This window comes from Corvus hawaiiensis, chromosome 1 (assembly GCF_020740725.1).
Source record: "Corvus hawaiiensis isolate bCorHaw1 chromosome 1, bCorHaw1.pri.cur, whole genome shotgun sequence".
NCBI classification, from domain to species: domain Eukaryota; kingdom Metazoa; phylum Chordata; class Aves; order Passeriformes; family Corvidae; genus Corvus; species Corvus hawaiiensis.
In genome coordinates, this window is record NC_063213.1 from 46,798,675 (window position 1) to 46,823,504 (window position 24,830).

The 24,830-nt window shown below is 40.8% G+C and overlaps 1 protein-coding gene across 2 annotated transcripts; it reads right to left on the bottom strand.

Annotated features, from left to right (window-relative positions):
• Positions 1-1,571: 1,571 nt before the first annotated feature.
• On the bottom strand, positions 1,572-23,379 carry NFE2L3 (NFE2 like bZIP transcription factor 3). 2 transcript variants are annotated; one of them, XM_048303054.1, is made up of 4 exons: positions 23,345-23,379; positions 11,142-11,249; positions 10,189-10,272; positions 1,572-7,809 (listed from the first exon to the last, which is right to left on the bottom strand). In XM_048303054.1, exons 1-4 carry the CDS (start codon positions 23,351-23,353, stop codon positions 6,604-6,606), a joined length of 1,407 nt encoding a protein of 468 aa, XP_048159011.1. In that variant the 5' UTR covers positions 23,354-23,379; the 3' UTR covers positions 1,572-6,603. The 2 variants fall into 2 exon arrangements, with proteins under 2 accessions (XP_048159011.1, XP_048159021.1); XM_048303064.1 differs by lacking the exon at positions 23,345-23,379 and adding an exon at positions 11,661-12,152.
• Between the last annotated feature and the right edge of the window lie 1,451 nt (positions 23,380-24,830).

Consider the following 24,830-nt stretch of genomic DNA (forward strand, 5'->3'; position numbering starts at 1 on the left):
GTAGTTCTAGTGTAATGCTTAATAAAAAATTAGTGTGTATCTAACATTAAATAATGTTTATGTTTAGACCCTTTCATGATTTGAAACATTCCATTTTGAGGTGAATTTAAAAATCAGTTTGACAAGTGTGTTCATGGAACTTGTTTCTCTGACCATAGGCATCTGTTCTCTGTTGGGAGAAACAGTGCTGCAAATTTAAAGTGCTGATGTCTTTGCTGTTGGACACAAGTGCCTAAAAGTAGCTTTTTTTGGCTGTGTTTTATATTATCTCATACTTTCCTGTTAATGAAACTTATGACCTAAGTCAGTTTGTCAGATTGCAATAGGACAAGAGCTTTATTCTTTTCATCTCTAAAGAGCTTTAAGTGTGAACAAAGACAGACTGACTGAAATGTAGAGTTCCTGCTGTACAAAACTGTATTACCAATAGGTGCATCTGGGGGCGGAAAAAATTACCAAAACAAAAAATCCCAAACCAAACAAAACCACTAAAACACGAAGTGTGAGCTTGGGAAAGCTTCAGAAGTGTATTTAAGGGAAGGTATCTTGAGGTTATACTGTTTTAACCACTTATCTTCATACATGGTTTATTCAAACTTGAAATTTATATACTTTGGCAGAATCATCATGACTTTAACCTTTATAATACTGTTTAAGGATTCACGTACAATTCTTTTCTGTTTCTTAAGTTAAACTTTGAAGTATTTGCATAGGTAACCGGTGGGCTGCAACGGAAGCAGAACATGAAGACGCACAAACCTGCTTTACTTTCTTCTTTCCAACAGAATGACCAGATCATAAGGAATTTGCCTTCTTTCCTATAACTTAGATGTAGTTGATGGAAGTTTTTTCTTTCAGTTGCCAAGTCCACATTCATATACCATTTAAAAAAACAAAACTACTTCAAAGGGCAGTAATTATTTTTCTATTTGAGATGCTACTTCAGTAGTTTTGCAGTAAGGTTTAAAATTTATTCAAGTGTATTTTCCATAATAAGGATGTTCTTATTTTGATCAGTTGGCAGTGGGGGAAGGCAGTGTATAGGGGGACAGCGCTGTGCAAGAATGAAGTTACTGGATATTTTAACGGCTTGAAAACCTGGTGTATTTAAGTTTCCTTATGTTCTTTTCTCTTGGTATGGTCTTAAAGAGTTACGGCAAGTGACAGTCACAAAGTTCAGCAGTGAATGTGGTGAGAGAAGTCACAGTTTTTTTGAGTCAGCCTGATACTGGAAGTTAGCAACTTCAAATAAAAACAGTATTGTGTGGTCAATTACTGGTCATCAATTTGTAGACAATGTATTCTTACTTGATATAAAGTTGTGTTTTGTCACTAACAGACTTTGTTTTCCAAGTAAGGGTAACAGTATTTCTAAGTACTAACAGTTGAGGATCAGGTTGTCCTTACGAGGTCCAGCTTTCCCCCAGTGAACACTGTGCAGCAAACTGAGGAAAGAAGGAAAAACAACATAACTCGTTGATAAACTGGTATGTGAGCCAAAGGACACCCAAAAATAGAGTGTATGACTTGTATTTATAAAGTGATGGTGAAAAGAGGAAAGAGGTCAGTAGTAGGGTTCTGGCCACTCAGACTTTATTTACAAAGAAAGCTGAATTTTACTCACTTCTGTTGTGCTGCAGGTGCTGAAAAGTATTTAGGAAAATGCAAACAATTGCTTTTAATACTGTAAAATGGACAGGACTTGAACTTTGTTATGTGTGGGAAAGAAGACTGTATTCTTTTAGTTTGATGGTGAATGTACATGATACCTTGGGGATGAAATCGTATCACTTCTGGGGAAGAGAACTCAAGCCCCAGAAATGGATCTGAATTTTCAAACAGTTGTCAGCCGAGTTTGTTTTGGCAGCTTGACCTCACTGGTAGAGGATAAATTGCTGGGAACATACTGGGGCTGTACATTCCCTGTAGGTTTAGTGTTTCTGTTTTTGAAGCAGTGTGTGATGAAGTGAAACCCCATAGTACTGCTGTTAGTTCTTTTCCACGTAAGGGAGATGGCTGTTTCTCTTCAGCCATGTTTATTCAGCCATCCATTCAGTGGATCTAGGAATGTATAGCAGTGTTATATGGAAGGGTTTACCTGGGTAATAATGATCCATTTTTCCAGAAGTACTGTCCCTTTTTAACAGTCGTGTTCTTGCTTTGCAGCTACTGTTGGTTTGTGTTGCACAGAAATTTTGTCAGTTAACTCCAGTTAATGGAGCAAGAACTGGTTTGTTTATCAGCAGTAAAATTAACAGTGTAAAAATAGCTGTGTGACTTGCTGACAGTGCTATGAACATACTAGGTCAACAGTGGGGACCTTGTAGTTAAAAACTAGCTTGCGTGACCTCCCATGCTGCTTCACTGTATGAGAAAGGGTGACTGGGGGAAAGTCCTAGAAAATTGCTGTTACCAGCACTCTTCTCCTTTCCCACCCCCCCGTTTGTTTTGGCATTCTTATATGAAAATGGGTGGCTGATGGACTTCATGGAGTTCTAGTAGCTGTGCAGCAGGTATCAAGTTGCAGTACTTTATGGGTACACTACAGTAATAAGATTTCACATGGTTACATCTGCCATCTCTATTTGGTTTACTTAATAAACAGTTTTTCACTACACTGTGGTGCTGAGTGTCTTGTTGCCTCATTTATAGGTCTCTGCCTCTTCTGTCCTCGAGATTCTTGTTAGAATAGAACTGTACTGACTCCCAGAGAATGAACAAATGTGTGTGTGCTTAGGGACAAAGATTGACAAGTTGATACTCATGAAGTTGCTTTGTTCTTTGTCATTGAAGTTTGTTCTTCTGGTTCCCCCATCTAAAACTAGATTGTAAGCTCTGGAGCAGGAACAGCCTTAGCTTGTAAGAAAGCCAAATCTACTGAATAAAACCTAAAACATGAATTTAAGCTGCACTTCAGTGCAGTGCTGTAGTGGTCATTCAAAGTGTCTGTAGTGTTTCAGCAGAGTGCTGTGTTCTGGGAGGGCTTGTTCACAGGACCTATGAGAGTGTTCAGCCTTACGTTTCAAGAAAGATCCTATGGGTGTTGCAGTTTAATAAAGGACTTGGCTTGCGTTTGTTGCTGGTGGGTGTTCCTCCAGAACAGGTATGGATCTAAGAGCAGCCAGCAGGTAATGCTCCATAGTGCATGTTGCTGCCATCAGTAATGGGAATGTAGTATGTGTGCATGGTGATGTCCCCACCACCCAGTGTTTTTCCTTTATACTTAATCTTCCCTCACGTCTTGCAGATAACCTCTTACTTAACATAAAAATGTAGTTTACCACTGAAGTGTTACAGACTACTTAAAAGCTTTACCATGGGAACAGTATTTTAATGAACACTCCCACTTCAGTCTTTCTGTTTTTTGTTGTCAACAGCTATGTTTACAATCATCAGTTTTGTGGTTTCCTAGCTATGTTTTTAAAAAGTGTTTTCATTCTAACTTCAGAGACTTACGTTTCAACATTGTAGTAATAAGGTAGGACACAGCCATAATGGCTTTGTCACATCTGGCTCCAGAGTAGGTTTCATACCACGTGTCTTTTCACAGTAAAGTTCCTGGTTTGCATGCTTGGGATTTTGATTTTGTGAAAATCTTGATCTGTCAATAATGATGCTAAGCCAGACTTCAGTCAGGTGTTACCTACATTTTACAACAATTTCAGTAACAACTTGTTTTTGATCAGTCCTGTTTACCTGAAAAGCTCAACTCTACAATGTCTCCATTTTGTATAGAGGTTGCAATTACAGACTAAGGCCAGTACATGAAGTGTATTAAAAGCTTCAGGCTGTCTAGCTGAATTGCACACATCATTTAATGACATGAAACTGTAAGGTATAGCCAAGACCAGGCAGTGTTTGTGGATTTTTTGTTTGCCTTTTGTTTTTGATTGTGTTTGGTATTTTTCTTTAAATACAGCCTAGTGGCAGAAAGGGAAGACACTGCAAGAGCTTTTAGGTGAAATACGAGAGTCTACTCCAACTCAGAACACGACATTGGTCTACCTACAGTTTTGTCCTGTGGGCAGGTAGCTGATGGTTTGAAAAAATGTACAGCCAGACCTAATGCTCATTGTATCATCAGTACTGCTGCAGTCCACCCAAAATTAGTATTTCAGCTATGAGATTTTTGTAGGGGTAGAGTTGCTTGTTGGGTTCTGAGAAATTGATCAACTTGATTACATCAAAACAACACATCAACAATTGATTACATCAACTTTAAAGAAAGTTACTGAACAAAAATGACAGTTGAATTAGCTGAGGCATTTCATAATCCTTTACAATCTTCAAATTTACACATAATGGGGTTGGGGCTGATGTCTTAAATGGAACAGGTGGAGTAAGCTGCTTTGCGTTAGGATTGTGTTCTGAAAGGGTTACAGTATGCTTTATTTTTTGGCATGTGCCAAAATTTAACCATGTAGCTGTTTCCCAACTAGGTATATGCAATACTCCATTAGCAGCTGGCCTTACAAAAATCCACAGAGCTCACTTGCCACTGCTACTGAAGGAGTGGGCACCAAAAAGTTTAGGCTTTACTTTTTTTTTCCTCCCATGTGAGGCCCTAAAGGCCCAAGAAATACTTGGCTTTCTGGATTTCTCAGTTAATGAGCCTGATCCAGTATCTATCAGAATTTATGCACATGGGCAGTGAAGTAGGGTTAAGGACCTGGTCCTGCAAAGGGTAAGTGCATGGACTTTAAAAATGCTTATTATGTCAATTAATTGATTATGACCATGCTGACTTAAGTATGTACTTCCTTTTTTCCCTGCAACTAGAAATAAAGTTCACAATTCATCATATGTATCTGATACCTCTTGCATGTTTTGGTTGAAGTTTGTGATGTAGCTAGTAGACAAATCCTATGTGAATACCAGTTAGGATAGATGTGTCTCTCGCGCGTAACCAACAGCAAGAAATTGCATGGCCTCAGTAATGAGACTTTTCTGCTATGAATTTACCCTTACCAGCTTGAGGCTGTGCTGAAACCGATAACGAACACATGCACACATTTATTTAAAGAAATCTTTTAACAGAAAATGCTGAGCAAATTGTTCAAACAGGCTGATTTCATTATTGATAATTCAGTGCACTTGATACTATCTTAGTGCTCCCCTTTTAGAAAATGCCATTTGATAGTATCGGTTTTGCTACAGCTAAGTGCAGGCAGCCAGTGTGAGTTACATGCTAGTGGCTGTTCGTTTCTTCAGAAGGTATAATTTGGCATTTAAGCTTGTATTGCTTGTACGTGTAGTTCTTACGTGTTTGGTGCAAGTGATTTTTTTAACATACCTGAATGTAAATTTGCTCCATTGTCATCATGCCACAATCAATGAGAACTTTTTTAATACTGGCTTTATGTGTTTTAGTTATAAAACAAATAAGAAGTATTTGTTGTTATTTAGACATTAATATTAGTAGTAATTTTCATAATAATATACCTCAACATTCCTTCCTTACCATTCATTATAGGCCTTTTAGGCCATCTCTTTTGCAGACCTTTTACAGGCTGTAAAACAGTAAAGGATAGGATGTTATAAGTTCATGAGTGAATAAAATTTCTCCTTTTTAATAGCACAAATGTCAAACCCAAAACCTCTTCATTTGGAGCACTATCAGAGTGTAACATCATAATTACAAGTACAGATAAACAGCAGTTTGGTTCAATTTAGTTTAAAGATTAGGTAAAATATTTATTTTAAAAAATTAAATCTGGAACATTAAAGATACCTTAAAAATACCAGTTAAAAAAGCCAAAGAGAAAACTCAAGTACTTCTTGACGAAGGTATCAAAATGAGTGGAAAAGGGAAGGTACACAACTAAATGTGTAACAGTCACTAGGAAACAAAACAGGAACTCATTCACCATTGGTCATTTTCGTGGAAGAAAGCTGAGAATGATTCAATTGCAGAGGATGCAGGTAAGACAATATTGAATCAGACACAATTTTCAGCATCTATTTGCAGATTGACTGTATGAGTTGTAAAATTAAGTGGTAGATTATCTTTGCTTGGAGTTACGATGGTGAAAGTAGTGAGGAAAAATGCAGTACTGTCCCGGGTTGCTCTCCTCAAAGGAAAACTAGGAAAATCAGAGCCATTGTGAATAAATGCAAAGCATGCAGTTATCTCTCGAGACTATGTAAATCCACAGCGAATTTAAGTTGAAGATGCACTAAAACTATAATTTTTCTTTCAGTGCTAGAGAATAAAATAAGTTCATTTTCTGTATGAAGAGTCAAGTACACAAGACTAAAACATTTTTCGTGCACATGTAACATTGATCTAAAGTTGACTTACGCCAGGATGTTCTCCCCTCTGCCCCCATTACCAGTAACTACATTCTAGTTTTAACATAGGTCTAGAAAGCTACACTGATGGTCTAGCTCCTTTAATTGTAACTAAAACTAAACAGATTTTCTCATCCAAAAGCCTCAGCTCATAGACTTTCTAACAGATCGCGGTTGGGTTTGGCAGACCCTTGAACATAGTGTTTGTCCTCAAGCGTAGTTGTTTCTGTTTGAACTGCTGTAATCACTGACCTTTAGTCTTCACACAAGCTTTCAGGCAAAATAAAGGTGATTTTGGTGATCTCAGTCATCTTATTTTTGTTTCTTCTCTTTTCTGTTACCTTGTTTCTGTTCAGATTTGACCAAGTGCTTGGGAATTATGAGAACACTACCATTGCTACTGCAATGAATGACATACTGGCGTGGGTTAACAGGTCTGCCCTGGTCATCCCTCAATCTACTGAAAATGTCGTGGTACAAGTTGTTTAATTTTTGCTTTATCTGGTTGATTGATTTGCTACACTGGGAGTGCTCCTTTTTAAGGCTCTCCTTTTGTGTTTGGAGATTACACACATCTTCTTCCAAGTTAAGAATTGCATTCAGTTTGCGTTTACGACATTTTTGGGCAGCTACTTTGTTTTTTCCTCTTCGTCTGATGTCACGTAGAAGCGATACCTGAGTTTCTGTCAGCTGGTTCTTTGCTAGCAATGTGTTGAAAGAGTCGACGGACATGCTCACAATTTCATCGTCTGAAAACGGTATTCTCAGAGCTTTTGCACTACATTCATCTCTGCTCCGGTTTGTAGCAGTAGAATTATGGCACCTATCCTTTACTTTGTTTGATTTCTTCATCCACATCTGTTGATGAGGCTGTGGAGTGGATGCTGCTTGACTTGGCAGCTGAGTGTAAGTGCGATTATGAAGAAACTGTGGAAGCATGGCTTCTGTAGAACACTCTGTATCACCTGGATATTCCACAAGGCTGTGTTTAGTGTTTTCTTGGCAGTGGCCACCAACAGCTCCTAAGCCATGTGAAGGAGCAGATTTAACACTACTGCTGTACCCAACAGCATCTTCACAGCAGACTGAGTAAGAGGTGGTGCTGTGATTTGAATTCAAAGATAGTCCTGAATCTGAGCCAGGCTCTTCAAAGATCTGAGAAACTTCTATAGGACTAAAGCCTTCCTCCAAAGCCAAAGACATGAGTTTAATTTCATCAAAATTATCATCATGGGCTGTTAGATTTCTAAGGTCAGCAGCTGAAAACAGCCCTGTCAAATTTGACCCGTGAAATAGTGATTCTGGATTTGTGGTATCAGAGCTTGATTGAGGAAAAAACTCTTGCCTTTGTAAGTGTCTTGATTTTGATTGAGTGGGGTAGTCTGTTCTTAGTAGCATTGCATCAGGAGGACTCAAACTGTTGTGAAATGTCTGGGTCAAATTTATATTGTGGTGTGAGGGTGATGGGTCTTGACCTCTACTAGAAGTAGCAACTTGTGGATCTTCCAGTAAGTTCACCTAAAAGATGAAGGGGGAAAAAAATGGAATCTTTCACAAAATGAATGCTTCTACAGCCCTCACCTACACAGTCATGATCAATTTGTTCTTTAATATTCCACTATTTGATTCTATTAAAGCCAAATTTTTGTATGTTAAACTCTTAGCTATTTGGAATGCTGTTTCCCATCTGTACAAAGCATAATCTGTATTGGCATATGGCAAAAGGAAGCAGGAAGGGTGCAGTAGAAAAGTGACTGAAGGAATGGGAGAAGTACTTGCAAAGGACAGTGTGGGACTGATGAGGGTTGAGAGGTAAACATGGGACTGTTGCCACGTGTACAAACTATAGCCTGTGTGTTCTGTCTGATCTGGTCTAAGAAAAAGGTCCTTCTAAGGGTTCATTACCCTTCCCTAGTAGTGGTATTGATGATTCAAGGGTGAGCTGGTTCAAGGTGCTAAAGAAAATGAACTTTTTAAAGAAGATAAATAGCTCATCTGCAGAAGTGAGGACAGTGGTGATGAAAAGAGGAGTGGAAGCCAGGAACATTAAGACTGTGCTGTCACAGTTTCACTGCTTATTTTACAATTTATGAAGTTTTTGGGGCTGTGAGGTGCCACATTTGGTTTAGTTCCACTTAACTGAGGTCTACTGAATCCAAAACTAAGCTGAACTTCTTTCTAATCAGTTTGGAGGTAACATCATCCCCCACCAAATCACATCTTTTGTGGATGTCTTGACTTTAAATTACTACTCAGGGTTTTTTTTACAAAACCAAAGCTGATACATGATCTGTCGGCCCTGATGTCCAAACAATAAACTGGACTGCTAATGCTGCAGTAGCACTAAGGCCCACCTTTTGTGGACCTGAGTTACAGTTGCTGGGTCTTAGAAGCACAAAGCCACTGTCCAAGATTATGTCGGGTGCTTGTTGACAAGCAGAGTAGTCAGAAAATAGATGGATACAAAGTACTTGAAAAGGTAAATACATCAAGTAGGAAGTGTATAGGATTCCTCCATAGTTGAGTGTCCTCACCGTGTCTCAGGAAAGGACTTTCTGATTGCATTCAGCAAACAGACTATGTAAAAAGCACTTTCCACAGGGAAGGAATGAAGTACCTAAGGACCAGAACATCTTAAGTTCTCTATTATGCTTACTGGGAGCTCAGGTAACAGAAGAAGGTCTTGCCTTATTTCTCCTAGGGAGTTGCCTTGTACTAGACCACCTGCAGTGGTCTCTAGTCTGAGATAGAGATGCTATTTTCAACTAATCCCTTAAAAAGAATGATTCTTAGCAGTCAGCTATTAAAAAATACCACTCGCTGTAAAGACTTGATACTTGGAAGAAACAATCAATCCATATTCAACAGATAGATTGTCACAAGATGGCAGTGCATTAATAATGTTAAATAAAATATGCAACTGTGTTTTGTAATAGCTGCATAAAGGCTACAGCCAAATTCCTTTCAAATTATGAGGAGGATGGAGAAAATTAAACTGAGGAACTTCTACATCTGGTTAGTGTGCAATCCATTTCCAGAGCTGAACAGAAGAGGAGGCTAATTTGTGGGCTAGAAGGTACTATCCAACCTAGAGATTCCCAAAACTACATAAGCATGAAGTTACATGGAAAACACTAATAACCCTGGAAGAGGATCCTATGATGGGAAGTATATGTAAGATACCCTTGAAGTATTGCAGAAAAGGAATGTAGGAAGTAGCTTCCTGGTCAATGGTTGCACCTATGAACTGTGGGAGAAGAAGGAGACTTCAATTAAGATAACAACTGTTTTTTGTGAAGACAGGCACACAGAAAGTAAAATACAGTATCAGAGGGCTACAAGATTTTTAAAAAACCCAAAAAACCAAAACACTAAATGGGTTTACTGCTAATGCTGACTGACCTGATTTGCAGTGAAGATGGATCTGTTCTTCTTGAGAGTAGTAACCTTGTAAGCACTTGACCCAATATTTATGACAACTGTAATCTTTCACAAATGCTCAATAGCTGCTACTATATAATAAATCGGTGTTGCTCTAGAGAAACACAGCTGCTGCATAAATACAAATTGGCATTAGGTTTCAGAAAGGCAACTATTAGTTGAACTGAGTTGTCCAGTAGCTTCATCCAGCTTTGAACACCAGATCACAGTGAAGACACAGCTCTTACACCAGACAAGTTGCTGGGGAAAATTTCTCAAGTAGAGCCAATGAGAGCTGCAGTACAAGGTGGATAGTAGCATCTTTAGCATCCTCAGGTAAGTTTTACTTCATTGATTTGCTAATATATTCCCAGAGTGGGTGGGGACAGCTGTGGTTATTTGATCAGAGTAAGTCATTACCCAGTAATTGCTGACTGTATTCCAATCTACTGGCAATACCTGTATTTTCTCATTTACCTCTAGCATGTTTCCCACCTGCGATGACAGAAGCTGTAAATAGCCCTCTAAGGAGAGAAGGGAATCTCCATGGTTGCAGTTGCTCTGTGACAAAAGAAAAGAGAAACGTGTTGTAAAGCACAGTTATTTTATGTAAAAGGAGGTAAAAAGCAAAGTCTGAGAGAAAAAGAGCACAGTGCAGTACTGCTGCTGACCCCATCATCAAGTCTTCATCCTGATGGGAGATGACACACTGCTAGAACGAGCAGAACAGCTCCATGGCCTGAGCATCCCTGCTCTGCCCACAACAGCAGAACTGGGCTTTCCTCTGAAGCTGCACCTCCCCACCAGTGCGGAAAAATCAGGTAATTTTTCAAAGCCAAGTTCTCAGGGGAGTGGCCAACAGAGAGGCTGTCAAGACACCTGGATCAGATGTTCTCAGCTCCCACACGGTCTCAAGAAAATTGAGTGCCCTTTTCATTGTAGGTCTCAGAGAGAATAAAACTGAACAGTCCAGGGTCCCAAATATAATTCTGAGCATCAAGCTTAAATAAATGGTGAGAACAGTATAATTTAGCATCCATGTCTCTAGTGTTTGTAGGCAAAAACATCCTTGCCCACAAGCACAACACTTTCACAATGGAGAAAATAAACCCAAATTGAAAAATGGTTAGTTGCAAGTGTTTTCTGTAAACCTGAGAGTATTTCAACTACACAAAAAATAGTGGGGGATTGAGGGAAGGAGGCAATTTTCAAAAAGGTGTACAAGAGCATCATTCACAAAGTATTGTCTGAAGTGACCATTCCTTTCCTGCCCTGGCAGGGGACACTTCAAATTAAAAGAGGAAATAAATTATTCCTTTCAAAACCTTTCACTCCATTGCTTTTCACTACTTTTTATCTTAGTGATAAGTTCTATATCTTCCCTCACTTCCTCTTCAGTTTTCCCTGCTTCCCTTTTTTTCACCATTTACTTGATTTATGTCTTTCTCCTCCTCCTCCCCTTGCAGTTCCAGCTGATCCTCTCCTTGATGTGGGCAGCAGTCATCCAAAGGTCCCTGACATGCTTTCAGGTCAACATCCTGAAGACAAATAAAACAGTTCTATTACACAGCATGCTGTCAGAATTAATCTTTAAAATGCACTTTTTTGCTACAGCGATAGCATTCCAAATAAAATATGCACTGAACAGGTCATGTGGATGGACTGTGTAGGCTTTGGGGGCAGAATGAGACCAGTGTCAGTTCAGGGGGGCAGCCCCTACCTCCTGTTCTGGTGCCCAGGCACTGAACCTGTCTGCAGTAGAAATGGACACTGGAAACAAATTCTTCTAAACCAGACAAAGAACCACGATGTGATTTCATGAAAAGTTTGGACTATCAGTGTCTTTTGAGGTAGTTTCACAACAGCATATCCAAGCCAGATAGATACTCAACGATGGAGTATTAAAATAGGCAATTATATATGGCCAGTTAGCAAAATCCCTTGCTTACCTGTATTGTAATAGCAACTCTGTTTCCCATCACTTCCATGTAGACATTACCCATTCTCATTTATCCAAATGATGGAGTTTTTTAATCTCCAGTTATGAAATGGTTCACATTTAGGGGCCTCAGAAGCAATTTTCAGTTTTTATTTTATCTATAGTCATATCATCAGACTTCTTAATTGTTTATTATATAGGGCTGGAGTATTGCTAAAGTAAGAAGTAATCAGTGCTAATTTATATTTTTTAAAAGTGTGTGTTTATATTTTAAAAAAACTTCGATATTTCAGCTTTTACAGGGCAAGTCTGTGTTATTGAAATGCAAACTCAGTGGAATGGCAGCCAGAAAACCAAGTAGCCACACTGCATTATTTCCATATATCCCCAGCAAAATGTTATGGCAAGTTTTTAACAGCAGCAAACATAATGAGATAGTGTGCAGTTCTAAAATTCTCAGCAAACAATTTACTTTACAGGTTTGTTAAGAAACCATAAACTATATAAAACCTGCAGTTATAATAGTCATCAAAACATATAAAAGTATTTATATTGTTCCTTCATACAAAACACATTAAAAAGTAAATGTAAAAAGTTTAAAAGCAGGACCCTGGAGTAAAATTAAATATAATCTTAAAATAAATGAATATTATTTTCAATTTTGTACATTCTATTTAAATATTTAAAAATGTGAAAACTAATTTTATTTTAAACTAATTTTGTTTGTTGGCTTTCAGTTTTTCTGTACTTTCTTTTCAAGACTGAAAGAGAACTTGAGCTTTATAAACAGCCATTTGTGAAAAACAAATAGATCTACAGGGCACTCATGTGTCACTCTGATGTAAGAGTGAAGAGTTTCCTTCAATGATGCCTAACACAGTTTCTAATCATTAGAAATGATATTCCAGAACATTATGTCTTCTTTGTCAGCTGCAGTTGGAAATGACTAGATGATTTTTTTTATTGCCAAATATGAGAAAACAAATTTACTTGCCTAAAACCATACATGCACACATACAAAACAACAATACCAACAAAACAAACCTCCTAACCAACAGTTTTCTTTATATAGTTGAACAGGAGGAGAGGAAATTTAGTATACAAGACACTGAGGACATGGTAAGTAACTACCTGCAAACACTTAAATGAGTCCAATGGAGCAGATCACAGGCATGAAGTTAGTCCCATACTTATGTGCTTGCAAGATCACAGCTAGTCTTTAATTTTACAGAAAACCAACTTAATACTTGTCCAATTAATGTGACCTGCTGATCATTCTAATTAATAAAATTCATGATCATCAAAAGTGAATAAGAAGTCAAGGAAAACTGCTATTAAAGACCTTAAGCAGCTCCTCTGGAGCCAAGTGGCCTGGAAAGCTGCTACTATGGCAGAGCATTCAGCTCCTGGATAACACAGCAAATTCATTACTCTACTGGCTGCAGTAGAGGCAAATGCAGGAAATAGTTAGAAATGCAGTATCTATAATGTGATGCCTCAAAAAACCAACTGCAAGCACTGGGTTTGAATACAAAAGGTGTATGAGTCACAACTTGATTCTTCCTTTTAAAATTTCCAGGGAAAAGAAAAGCTCAGGGTAACTTTGCTAAGAACCCATGGTGTGTCCTACAGATCATTCAAAATCCTCACAGTTCAACTTGCTTACAGTGGAAATCTGACTGCAGATGATGCTGGTCTTCTAAAGTCTGCAATGGAGATGGTCCTTCCCCAAACCACTGTGAGGAGAACTGAATTTCTAATGTACCTGATAGGACATCTCCTTTCTGAAAGGGAAACTAAATGCTCCTGAAGCTCATAGAAATTTCTGAAAACTGTTGTGGATTTAATTTCCCCAGGATGTCAAAGATAACTGAATTTTCAGGTCTTTTCTTATTACTATATAAAACTGTTGACTGTTAAGGAGAAGGGGAATATTTCTAACTACAAATTTTGGAACTTATCTGGAGTCTGCATTCATTTTTATACATCTTTTAAGAAAAAAAAAAAGTCTGACTATTTTCTCTACTCTGCCATAGATGGTGTCTACCCTTAGTTTCCAGGCTGAGAGCACCAACCGCACTACAGGATCACAAACCATTTTGCCTAAAGGACTCTTTGGCTTAAGCACAGAATGGAGGTCAGAATCTCCCTCTGATCTTTGCAGAGAGCTCCTGCTGATGTGAATGGAGCAGAGGTGCCAGTGTGGAAGGGAGTGAAGCAGGGTCACACATTTGCAGTCATGGCCATTCCCTGGAGCTTACCAAAGGGAATGTGTCAGCTCTTCTGAGCGAGCTTAATAATGCTGCACTGTGTGGCTCTGAAGATTAGTCTTACTAACACCATTTCTCCCTCTGGCAGATGATATTAAAATATACTCATGGCTGCTCACAGCGATTATTACTGCAAAAAGTTATCCATCCTTTGAAAAAACCTATTTCCACCACTACCAGAACAGTTTCTGAAGGATCCTGGCCCTATAGCCAGCTTTTCACAACAGTGGTGGTATAGATACAGCACATATAAGATATTTCACATCACCAATTTTTACCTATGGGATCATTTCAGCGAGACCCTCTACACAGAAATCAACCAGAACCTTTTCACCTTTGTTTCTCTGTTTTGGCTTTTCATAAAAATCCCCTGGATTACTGATAAAGGCTTATGCTCTGACATTACAGCATCAGCTTGTTAGTCTTCCTCAGTGATGAAGAATGGCTGAACAGCACAGCTCAACAACAGAACGCTTTCTTCCAGGCCTGCTGTATCACTTGGGATTGACTGCTGGACTACTGCTACAGGGAGAATAGGAGGGGTGTCTCCCCGAGAAACAGCCACACTGTGTTTTTGAATAAGGCATTTCCTTAAAGATACCTTAATTTTACAGACTAAATGTACATCTAATGACAAAAGCTTTATTACAGAGTCTGGATATTAATCTAATGACAAGAGGGATTAGGTGTAGATAGTATTTACTGTGCTGCCACACTCACTATTTCTGTCCTTCCTGTTCCTTGTTTTGCAACAAGGGTAACAGAATAAACACTAATTAAGTCATAGTGATACCACTATGAGTCCAAGAAATTGGGACAGCATGTGGTTGTCTCTGTATAGACAAAAAGACTTGATTTTTGCTGATTGTAGAAGACTTAATAATACCACCAAACCCATCTACTGCTGCAGCCTTTCCACTTCTACCACTGGAGGGTGTGGAAGTTCATTCCTCCAACAGCAGACTGTTCCCAAAAGGTAAAACTGCAACCCTACTGGAGGGCAACCTTCGATTCGCATTTGGAAGGACTCCTGTGCAAGCACAAAGCCAGAGAGTTACACTAAAATTCTCCATAAAATAATAATAAAAAATATAAAATCCCATGCATCTTAAATTCTCATCTTGCTTCTGCCACTTACTAGTTTCAGTTGCATTAAAGAACACAGTCTGAGATGGAGTCTGATTTACCAAATTATCCACCAGCCTTGTATGTGGAGGGCTGGGCTCTAACCACGCACCTGCCCCTTCCCTGCGGTACAGCTTACCACAGGTCAGCTACAGGCTTCAGTTTGTCAGTCTTTGGAATACAAAAAATAGTAGTTTATGTCAAAACTGCTACTTAAGGAGGGTCAAGAATCAATGTGGAAGTGAGAGAAGGTATGGTTTTGTGGGTGGCCTGGCCTACACTTAAGTGGAAGCAGGCTGCCTGCTCTGGCAGGTTTCCAGAGTTTCTTACTCTATGTTAAAAATAGAGCTTTCAGTTTCCAAATAAGTAAATCAGAGTATTGATCTCAGCATGAACTGGGTGTACTGTACACCAAACCACCCCTCCACATACCTCCTCCCCTTGCTTCCTATACCCATGTCTTATCTACTGTCCTTAAAAGAAAGTATAGGGAGCAGAACCTGTAATGACACCAAAATACAAACAGGTCTACTGCGGTGTATTGGGTGGGTAAACAAGCTCTCTCTGAAGGAGCAGCAGAAAGCATAATCGAGCTGTTTTCAGCTATTGATCTGTGTGCAGTTGGCACACAGGACTAAACCTACACAACCCAGGGCTACAAGTACCAGAAATACTTGAACTGTCTCTGGAGTAACAGAAAGGTCTTGCTGGAAGAGAGCAGAGCAGACAGGGTGGTTTGGCTGGGTGCACAGACAGCACTGAGACGCAGGGGACACCTGCCCCTGGAAAGCTCTTTCACTGCAGTCAGACTCAGAGTTATCACTACAAATATCTCAGCGCTGGAGCAAAGGTACATGACCACAATTATTTGCAAAAAAACTTTTTTTTTGGTGCTGATTACTCATGTATCTTGTTCATGTGCTATCTTCTAATTACTCCACATTATGTTCTCTTTATTTTACTTGTTAAGTTTTAAACTGCTCCATTGATGTCATTAACCTTTGAGATGGTTTTCTACAAACTTTTGTCCCTTCACCATTACTAACTGCACTTCTCTGTAGAACTACCTCTCTCCTTGTTATTACCTGAAAAGATGTGGCACTGGCCTGGTGCTCTTCGCCACATATTGAATAATTAAGTAGCATTTCCAGAATAGAATCACAGAATGGTTTGTGTTGGAATGATCCTTAAAGTTTGCACAATGCCAGCAGAAGTTAAGCAAAACAGCTCCTAGTAACATAACCAGTAGTTTCACTTTACTACTTGGTAGGATCAAATACAATTAATAATTAAATATAATGATGCATAGCTGATATCATTCAGCTCTAAGTTTAGTGGTCTTGCTCTTTGCCTGTGTACTTTAAATATGTAATGATAATCTTACAAACTGCTATCTACTTAGTAGATAAGAAAAAAAGAAAAAAAAAGTATTTCTTGCTGTTTCTCTATATTCATAATGAGCCCTAAAATATCCTGAGAACACCAGAACAGAAGAGTACTTCATGCAGCCAGGGTTAAGGACGTGTGGAGGGTGGAATGGTAGATGGGAACACCAAATATCAAAGTAACTTTTATGTTATATATGGCTAGGCTTAAAAATTACAATAAACCATGCTAGCTAAGCAATGCTACTGAGTAAATCAAGTGGTTCATAGATGTGACTCCAAATGCGGCACCTGTCAAACATTTATGACGTTTCTACTCTAAATCCTAATAATGCCACCTGGACTGCAACCAAGCATTCCCTGTGAGAGCCCTCCCGTGTGCTGCAGGGAGATGGTAGCACCTCTAACCACATGCATTTCAGGGCTTTAGACAGCATGGGCCAGCTGTGTCAGCTATTACAAAACACACATACTCTGGGCACTCTGTTCCAACACAAAATTAACACCAACCTACAGCCCAGATGGAGGCAGAGACAGGTAAAAATTGAAGACACAGAGACTGATAGTGTTGTCACTGATTTCAATTAAAACATCAGTTTTCATGCTGAAAACAGCTCAATATCCTCTTCAAAATGAGATTTTAAAACCACTTCTAACATACACACCAAACAGGTGCACACTCCAGCCATTTGGTCCTGTGCAGATGTTTTCCACCAAAAACTGATTTCATTGTAATGACAGACAACAAAGAGAATAAAAATTTTCAGGTCCCCTCAAAGCTGCTAAATAGAGCTTAAAGACTAAGCAGCAAAGTAGATAAAAGAACGCAAAAGTAGACACACAGGATGCTAAATGTAGCTGGAACCAGTGGATAAACCGATAATGAGGAATACAGTGGCTTTTGTGGCAAAGCCATGTAACAAGAAGCAACAGCGCATGCCCTAAGACAAGTTCAAGGCAAGGTCATCTGTCACACTGGGAGCACTCAGTGAGTATGACCACCAGAGACCCCTTCAGACAACCCTCTAGGACCATAAAAGGACTTCCAGTAAGAGGCAGATGCATGCAAATCAGTTCTAGGAAAAGTGATGTTTCTGTATTATCTAGGAACTACACTGTACTGAGTATCTCTGGTCATGATGGAATAAATACCTTGTTGTAAAGCTTCACACACACCCAATTAGAGGAGATATCCCCGGGTGTGTTCAGCGTACTGAGAGTAAAAGAATGCCTGCTGTCTAATACTTCAAATTGTGTTAGAAAGTTTCTTTTCCAGCCAATTTTGGTATCAGTAAAGTATGCAATATCCCTGACAGTAAATGTGATTAAGGTAATTAAATTTATTCAGTCACTCTTTCAGACAGAGCACAGTAAAAAAACCCAAACCAAACCCAATGCGTGCCCTCCCGCCACCCCCCTCCAAAAAAAAAAAACCCAAAACCAACCCCAAACCCAAAACCTCTTTCTATGCCTCTGGTGCCCCAAGATACTTTCTTTTGTGGTCAGTGAACTACCTGACATCAGGGCTCTGTAAGTTCTCCCTCCCTTCCTGCTCTACCTTTACCCTAGATTGGTTGTATATCGTCATTGGTATGATGTAGTCACTACTCAATAAACATAAAATTACTCAGGGACCACCCTTTCAGATAAAACTTTGTACACAATTTGATTCCAGATGTCCTCCTTTTGAGTCCTCCAAGGCAAACATACTTTCTCAGGCATCCAACTCCCAGCTTTCCCAAGCTACCAGCCTCTTTGCAACACCAAATGTCTTCCAAGTCACAACTCTGAATAGGGAGCATGGCTAAAAGCCAGTCTTGACACTTTGGCTCCTCTAGAATTTGAGTATCTTCACCTTCCCTCTGACACTGTATGTAATTCCTCTTCTATTTTCCACATTTACCACACTCTAATTCTTCCTTCTTTATGCCTGATATTCCCCTCATCTACTTTCACATGCACCCCCAGCACTGGGAACACATTGGCCACTCTCCAGAGAGCAGGAAAATGCTGGTTCAAGTCAGTCCTACACCACAACTCTAACTTCCTCTAACACCCTCTCTGAATGAATTTGGCTTTTTCAAACCCTTTCAAGACTAAGTTTGAGGTTCTTCTCTTATCCCACCTCTTTCTGGAACACCATGAGGTCCTTCCCCCACCTCCTTACTACATAGGTGAATTCTGGCCAACAGGTAAAGGCCATCCACAAACAGGGGCCCAGCCCATTTATCTATTTGCAGATGTCCCTCCACAGCAATATTGCCATGTCCTACTGCTCAATGAATTCAAAAAGAAAAAAAGAAAAGAATAATTTGAAATATGTTCTGTAAGTTAAGCACACAGCTTCAGTGGGAAGCTCTCAAATGAACTAGGGAAAAGCCTTCAGAGAAATACCTTAAGAGAAAAGCCTACCTGGTTCATACTTAATTTTCACTTTGCCAAACTTTGACATTCACCAAGAAAAAAATTTAAAAAGAAAAAATCCGTAACTCGAATTATTCTCACTCAATAAAAACACTTCAAGCGGTGCTCAAAGTCTGGGATGGATTCCCCCCTTCCAGTGCTTTAATACCATGAAACTCTGCCTCTGACAGGGTTCAAAGAAGTGTGCTTGTATGAGATTTTACATAACCTGACTCAAACTGCCCTTTCTAAACAGTAACATAGAGACAACAGTACAAACAATACAAATTATACACTGTGCATCTTCTTCCTTAAATGTTGTAATTCATAAACAACAGTAATGTTATGCTGCCAATTATTACTTAGAGCAGGTCTTTAATCGAGTGCAGAAATTCAGCTCTTGGAAAGGGCCTCAAAGATCTGTTGAAAGAATGCAGTGCATTCAGATATAACAAACCTACTTGACGTGTAGGAGCAGAACCCTCCTTCTCTGTCTCACCCCAAGCTGGAGCTTGTTTCACATGCAGTGCAATGACCCAGCACAGCAACTCCTGCCCTCATTCAGGCACTGCCTCTTCTGCTGGCATGGGCAGCATCAGTGCCTGGGGTTCACGGGATTTAGAATGAACATTTTTACTGTAAAACTAACATAGAGAAAAAGTAGAAGAGCTACACAGTCCATCCATTTTTCCATGTATATTCTGTAAAAGATAAAGAACCCACTGAGTTTTTAAACTCCCTTTCTTCAAATGTCTACATACATACATAAACATATACTTACACACATTAGAAATACTGATACACAGAAAGGGTAAAGAGAATCACTGGATCAATTACAGCAGTTCTGAACCCTTGCAAGACCTTCAGCTAAGACACTGTTGAATGACAAGCTTCTTGAGACTTTCCCTGTTTGGGAATATTAGTACCACACACATAGGACTGATGCATCTTGCGGCACTGAGGCCTCCCGTTTCCCCACACACAGTTTTTAAGGTGCTTTGGAAAATGTGTCTCATCCATTTTTCATATGGACTTAGGGCTCAGTGTAAGAGCTTTCAGAAGTGTTGTTGAGGCAGTATTACACTGAGAAGCCCAAGGAAAATGCAGCTGGCAGAGTGGGGCATGGAATGTAACCCAAGTTAGGCACCTGTAGAATGGCTTCTCTCTTTTCCCCACCAATGTAAGACCTGCACCCAGTGTCAGCGACATGTCTTCCCCCCTGCCCCCCCCCTTTTTTCTTTTTCTGTGCTTAAAACTTCAAAATGTATACAGCCACACAGTGCCTCTAAATTTCACTAAATTTCAGTTTAGTTTTAGTTTTCCTTACAATAAGCTATTTCCTTGAGCAATCCAACAATAATTTACAAGCACATTGGGGAAAAATAAGCAGATATACCCAACTTTACCTGTGTGAGTAACTCAATGTGACTTACTTGTGCGAGTAGGTTTGAGTAGGACAAAAAAAGTTAGGTACCCTGTTTTCAATAGGGGGATGTCAGCATTCAACAAGTGCTGACTATTAAGGAGTAAGTGGTGCTCCCATTATAAATCCTTAAAAAAAAAATCCAAACAAAACCAACCAGGACTGCAGTCTCTTTTTTTCAGCAAACTGTGAAGAGAAAGACTAGGTGCAGCACTACACTGTTGGATCTGGGAAAAAAAAGTAGCATGAGAAATAATCACCCCAAAGAAAAGACCTGGTTCACTCTTAGGTGGCTTTTTATCTGTTTCCTTAGCAAACATGCCCACAGGAGCCTGGACTCTTGGTCTCCGGTGTTCTGCAAAGAGGTAGGGCCTGAATCATCACCTTTCATAACTACAGAAATGAATCCATTTCCTTGCATGAACTAATGCATGTTTTTCCAGTTACCCAAAGTAATTGTTTATTGCTTTTTTACTTCTTTTCCTCTAAACTCATGGTTCTCAGGGAGGAATCCTGGTACCTTAATCTCAAACATCCCTGAGAACGAAACCTACGAGCTTGGATTCTGTAGCTGCCCCAGATCAGAACAGTGCAGAGGTATTAAACTAATACCCTAAGCCATTAGGGCACATCTACCAGTAGCCTGCTTTGACCTTCTGTAGGGGATGCAGAATAGGGTAGTATGGACAGTTCAGCACTTGGAACAAAACCCCTCTTTTTAATGTAGTCTCTGCAGTGGTACAAACACTTTTGTCCCAGGTCCTGTTACACACATCCATCTAAGAAAATGAGTAGCAAGACACTGGGATAATATGATTATTTTCTCCATTAAAGGGTGTATTTCAGAGGAAATACATTTTGTTATTTTTATTACTAAGGCAGTAAGATATTGTGGGGTTTACATTTCATGAGCAAGCCTATGTTTGATTACAGAAATTAACAGCATGAAATAGTTTGCGGGGAATATAGTGAATATGAAGGTTAGGGATGATCCCAAACTGCTGGGCAACAAGGTGAGTGTAGGAACCCACCTGCTCACTTTACTCCTTATCAAAACCAAAGTGCTCAGGCTGTCCTAACACTTCACTTCATCTTAGCACAGGACAGAAAAATAGGCAAACCCCTGCAGTTTAGCATGCTCCAACAGCATGCTTTGGCCACTGAATTAATTTTCTTTTTCATCTGCAGTTGTCTTCACGAGCAGTTTTAAGTACCAGATCTCAAAGGACGAGGACCAACAGCTTGCATTGTGTTGCCAGCAATGTTCTCAGCAGGGACCAGAGTCCAATGAATAAAATGAATCCAGGGATGGATAAATCCAGCTGTAAACTTTTCATGATGTAACACAATACCAGGCAGAAAAAACCCAAATACTTCCACCTGTTTACATAGACTTCTTGTCCTGATCTAGCATGGATAAGAGAAATGCAAAAAATAGCTCAAATCTATTCTTACAAAAGGCAAATTGAACGTCATAAATCAGCTGAACCACTCTGCAATCATTATACTATTACAATAACATTTTGACAGCATACGTAGACTCAGTCAAACCTACCAAAGGCCACCTTTAAAACAAAGATCTACTTTTTGATCTGAGTTTCATGTTTTGGAGCTGCCATGCGCTTCAAAAGAAGTCTGGTGGAGGAGACATGGGGGTTTCCACATAGATGTCCCTTTACATTTTATTTCAAGAATTGAACAAATGCCTTGTCTTGCTCCTATCATTATTTCACTTAAATGCATTGTGCTTAAGAGAGAGGCCCAGACCTACATTTAGCAAAGAAATGAATCATCTTCTCTCCACATAAAAGAGTCATCTCTTACAGTCAGGGTGTTGAAACTAGTTTTGCAACTACTTTACAGAAATAACCAAGTTAACACAAGGGGAAATTGGGGAGAAGAAAAAAAAATTAAAATAAAATTTAAAAATAAAATTAAAATCTACCATGCATGACAAATTTAACAATTACCATTTGATGCTGGTCCATTAAATCATAATAAGAACCAGCTATCCACAATTGTTCAAAACCAACTTGAAAAATGTTGGTAGTTCAACTTGATATTTCAAAATGTACTGAACATCAGAGTCACAAGCCCACCATCTTGGCATTCCTGTATCTTTTGTATCCACGAAGCGCACCACAAAAGTCCCAGATCATAAACTACGCACGAAACAATGAAACTCTATTCTCAACAGCAATTTAACTGAGAAAAGCCGGCGCCGCAGCTGAGTGGCTTGGCTAATGTTGGAGCTACAGCTGTGCACAACTCTTCAGCTCTGTGCAGGACGAGGGCAGGAGTGGGTGCAAGGAGACAGAAGCGCAGCACGGACCGCATGAGGCGCGAATAACCAGGGAAATGGGTCAGCACTGCTTGGTGCTTACCGCCTCACGGGGAGTTTTCAAACTGCCGCGCTGATAACGGAGGGCAGATAAGGGAGCCCAGAGGATAGCCTTGGCACAGTAAGATCCTCTACATGTAAGAAATGTTCCTGACAAGTGTAGTTACCGGACTACGACATACACGTGCCCTGCACCCAGGTGAGGGGCGCACTGTGTAACGTACTATGGAGAAGCTGCATTTCTGCAGCCGCGGGATATTCTTGAGAAGCCTGTGTGCCCACATAAAGAAAACAGAAGCGATGCCGGAGGAAATGCCAAGCAGAATCGTCCGTCCTGGCCGTACAACTCTGCCTGGCAGGTGACAGCGGCTCTGGGGCCCGGCGTGTGCCCGGGCCAGGGCAGCTCTGCGGGGCTGACCTCGCTCCGGTGCACGGAGACTCCGCGGGTCGCTCCGTTAGCAGAGGCTGCCCCGCAGCCCGGCCCCGCCGCTCGGTGCTTTGGCTCCCGCCGCCCGGGACGCGGGCAGGGCACGGGCCAGCCCCGCACACCGCCGAAGGTGTGTGTCCCCCCTCGCTTATATTTTTCTCTTTTTTTTTTTCCTTTGTGGGACAGTGCCTGGCTCAGAAAAGCGTCCTCCTCCACGTCCCCACCGCTCGCCCCCCACGAACACCCCAGACCGCCCGCCCCGGTGCGCGCCCTCCCCGCTCGGCCGAGGCGGCTGCGGGGGCCGCCCGCGCCTCCCTTACCTCCGCCATGGAGCAGCCGCCTCCGCCAGGGCCGCCGCCGCCTCATCCTCCTCCCGCGGCGGGGCGGGGGACGGCTCCACCAGGGCGGGGCGGGGCCGGGGGAGCGGGCCCGCGGGGCTCGGTGCCCCATGACTGCCCGGGGCAGGCCGTCGGGAGGTGCGTGTGCTCCGGGGGACGCGGACCGCAGCCCCAGCCCCGCAGCCACAAGCCCGCCCCCCGCTGCTCTCCCCGCCGCCGCACCGGCCCTGCCCGCGGACGGGAGGCGGCGCCGGGGCGGGACGGGGACACCGCGGCACCGCGGGCCCGCGGCCCCACCTGGGGCCTGGGGGGTCAGTGTGCCGGGGGCAGGAGCAGCATGCGGTTGCTGCAGCAAGCTGGAAATAAAGGAGACGAGTTACATGGGACAGTAGCCGGAAGGAAAAAAAAAAAAAGTAAAAAGCAAAGAGATTCTCCACAAGCCCCGGTCAATAGAATCCCCAAATAAAAATACAGGATGGAGGTACAGGTTTTAACTACAATCAACCTGCTCCCTAAATATCTCTTCAGTGGCTTCTCTTTCCCACCTATTGGACTGCATTTTCCTCGGCACATCTACTCAGCACTACAGGAACTTACTCTCGCACATGGTAGAGATATATTTTCCAGCTGTGTGCTCTCTGTCCTCTGAAAAGGTCTCTTATCTCTTCTCATCACTTCTACTTATCTGAGTGTTTCAGACTTGTTTTGGCATTTGCAAGGCGTTAGGCTCTTCGGGCAGACGCTGAAATTGTCACTTCCCCAGTGATGACTCTGTGTGTAACCGGTGCAGTTTCTCAATTTCACTGTTATCACAGAGGACATTTCCCTTTTTTGTGGGGTCCTGTGTGATACCACGCTACGAGTGTATTACAGTATTCCTAACGTTTTATTGCAATTTGTTTCTTGAATTCTAATGAAGTAACAGTTTTCTTTAAAAGATCTAAATGTCCTGGCATAGGATACAATCTTCCCAATCTTCCATTGCCAGCTTTTTTTTTTTTTTTTTTCTTCCCCCCCCCAATGCCAGAGTGAGAGCTCTGGATTTTAAAGAGGAAGTAAAGTTGATTTTGGTGTTGGAAAAATAAATTATATGTGTGTTAAAGTAAATACATTTACAATCCTGATTCACTGCATAAAGGCCAAGACAGACAGCCACCATAAGTCCTTATATTGCACATTATGTATTGGTGTTAAACCTTTTATTGTTTGGGGTTTTTTCTCAGCATGGTCAAAAATCTTTGCACATAATTTTTATGTTTGTAGATCAAGTCTTCTAATGATAAGAAAATATATGACAAGTGAATATAGCCTGTAGAATTTCTTGCAAGAGAGGAGGAAGGAACTTGGCACATCCCACTCCCCAAGGGAGACAAGAGCCTCTTTGTGGCCACTGTAGGCCACTGCAATGATGTACATGAAACAGGCCTGTTTAATCGTTTAGTCTTTAGCAAGATGTGTTCAAAATGTT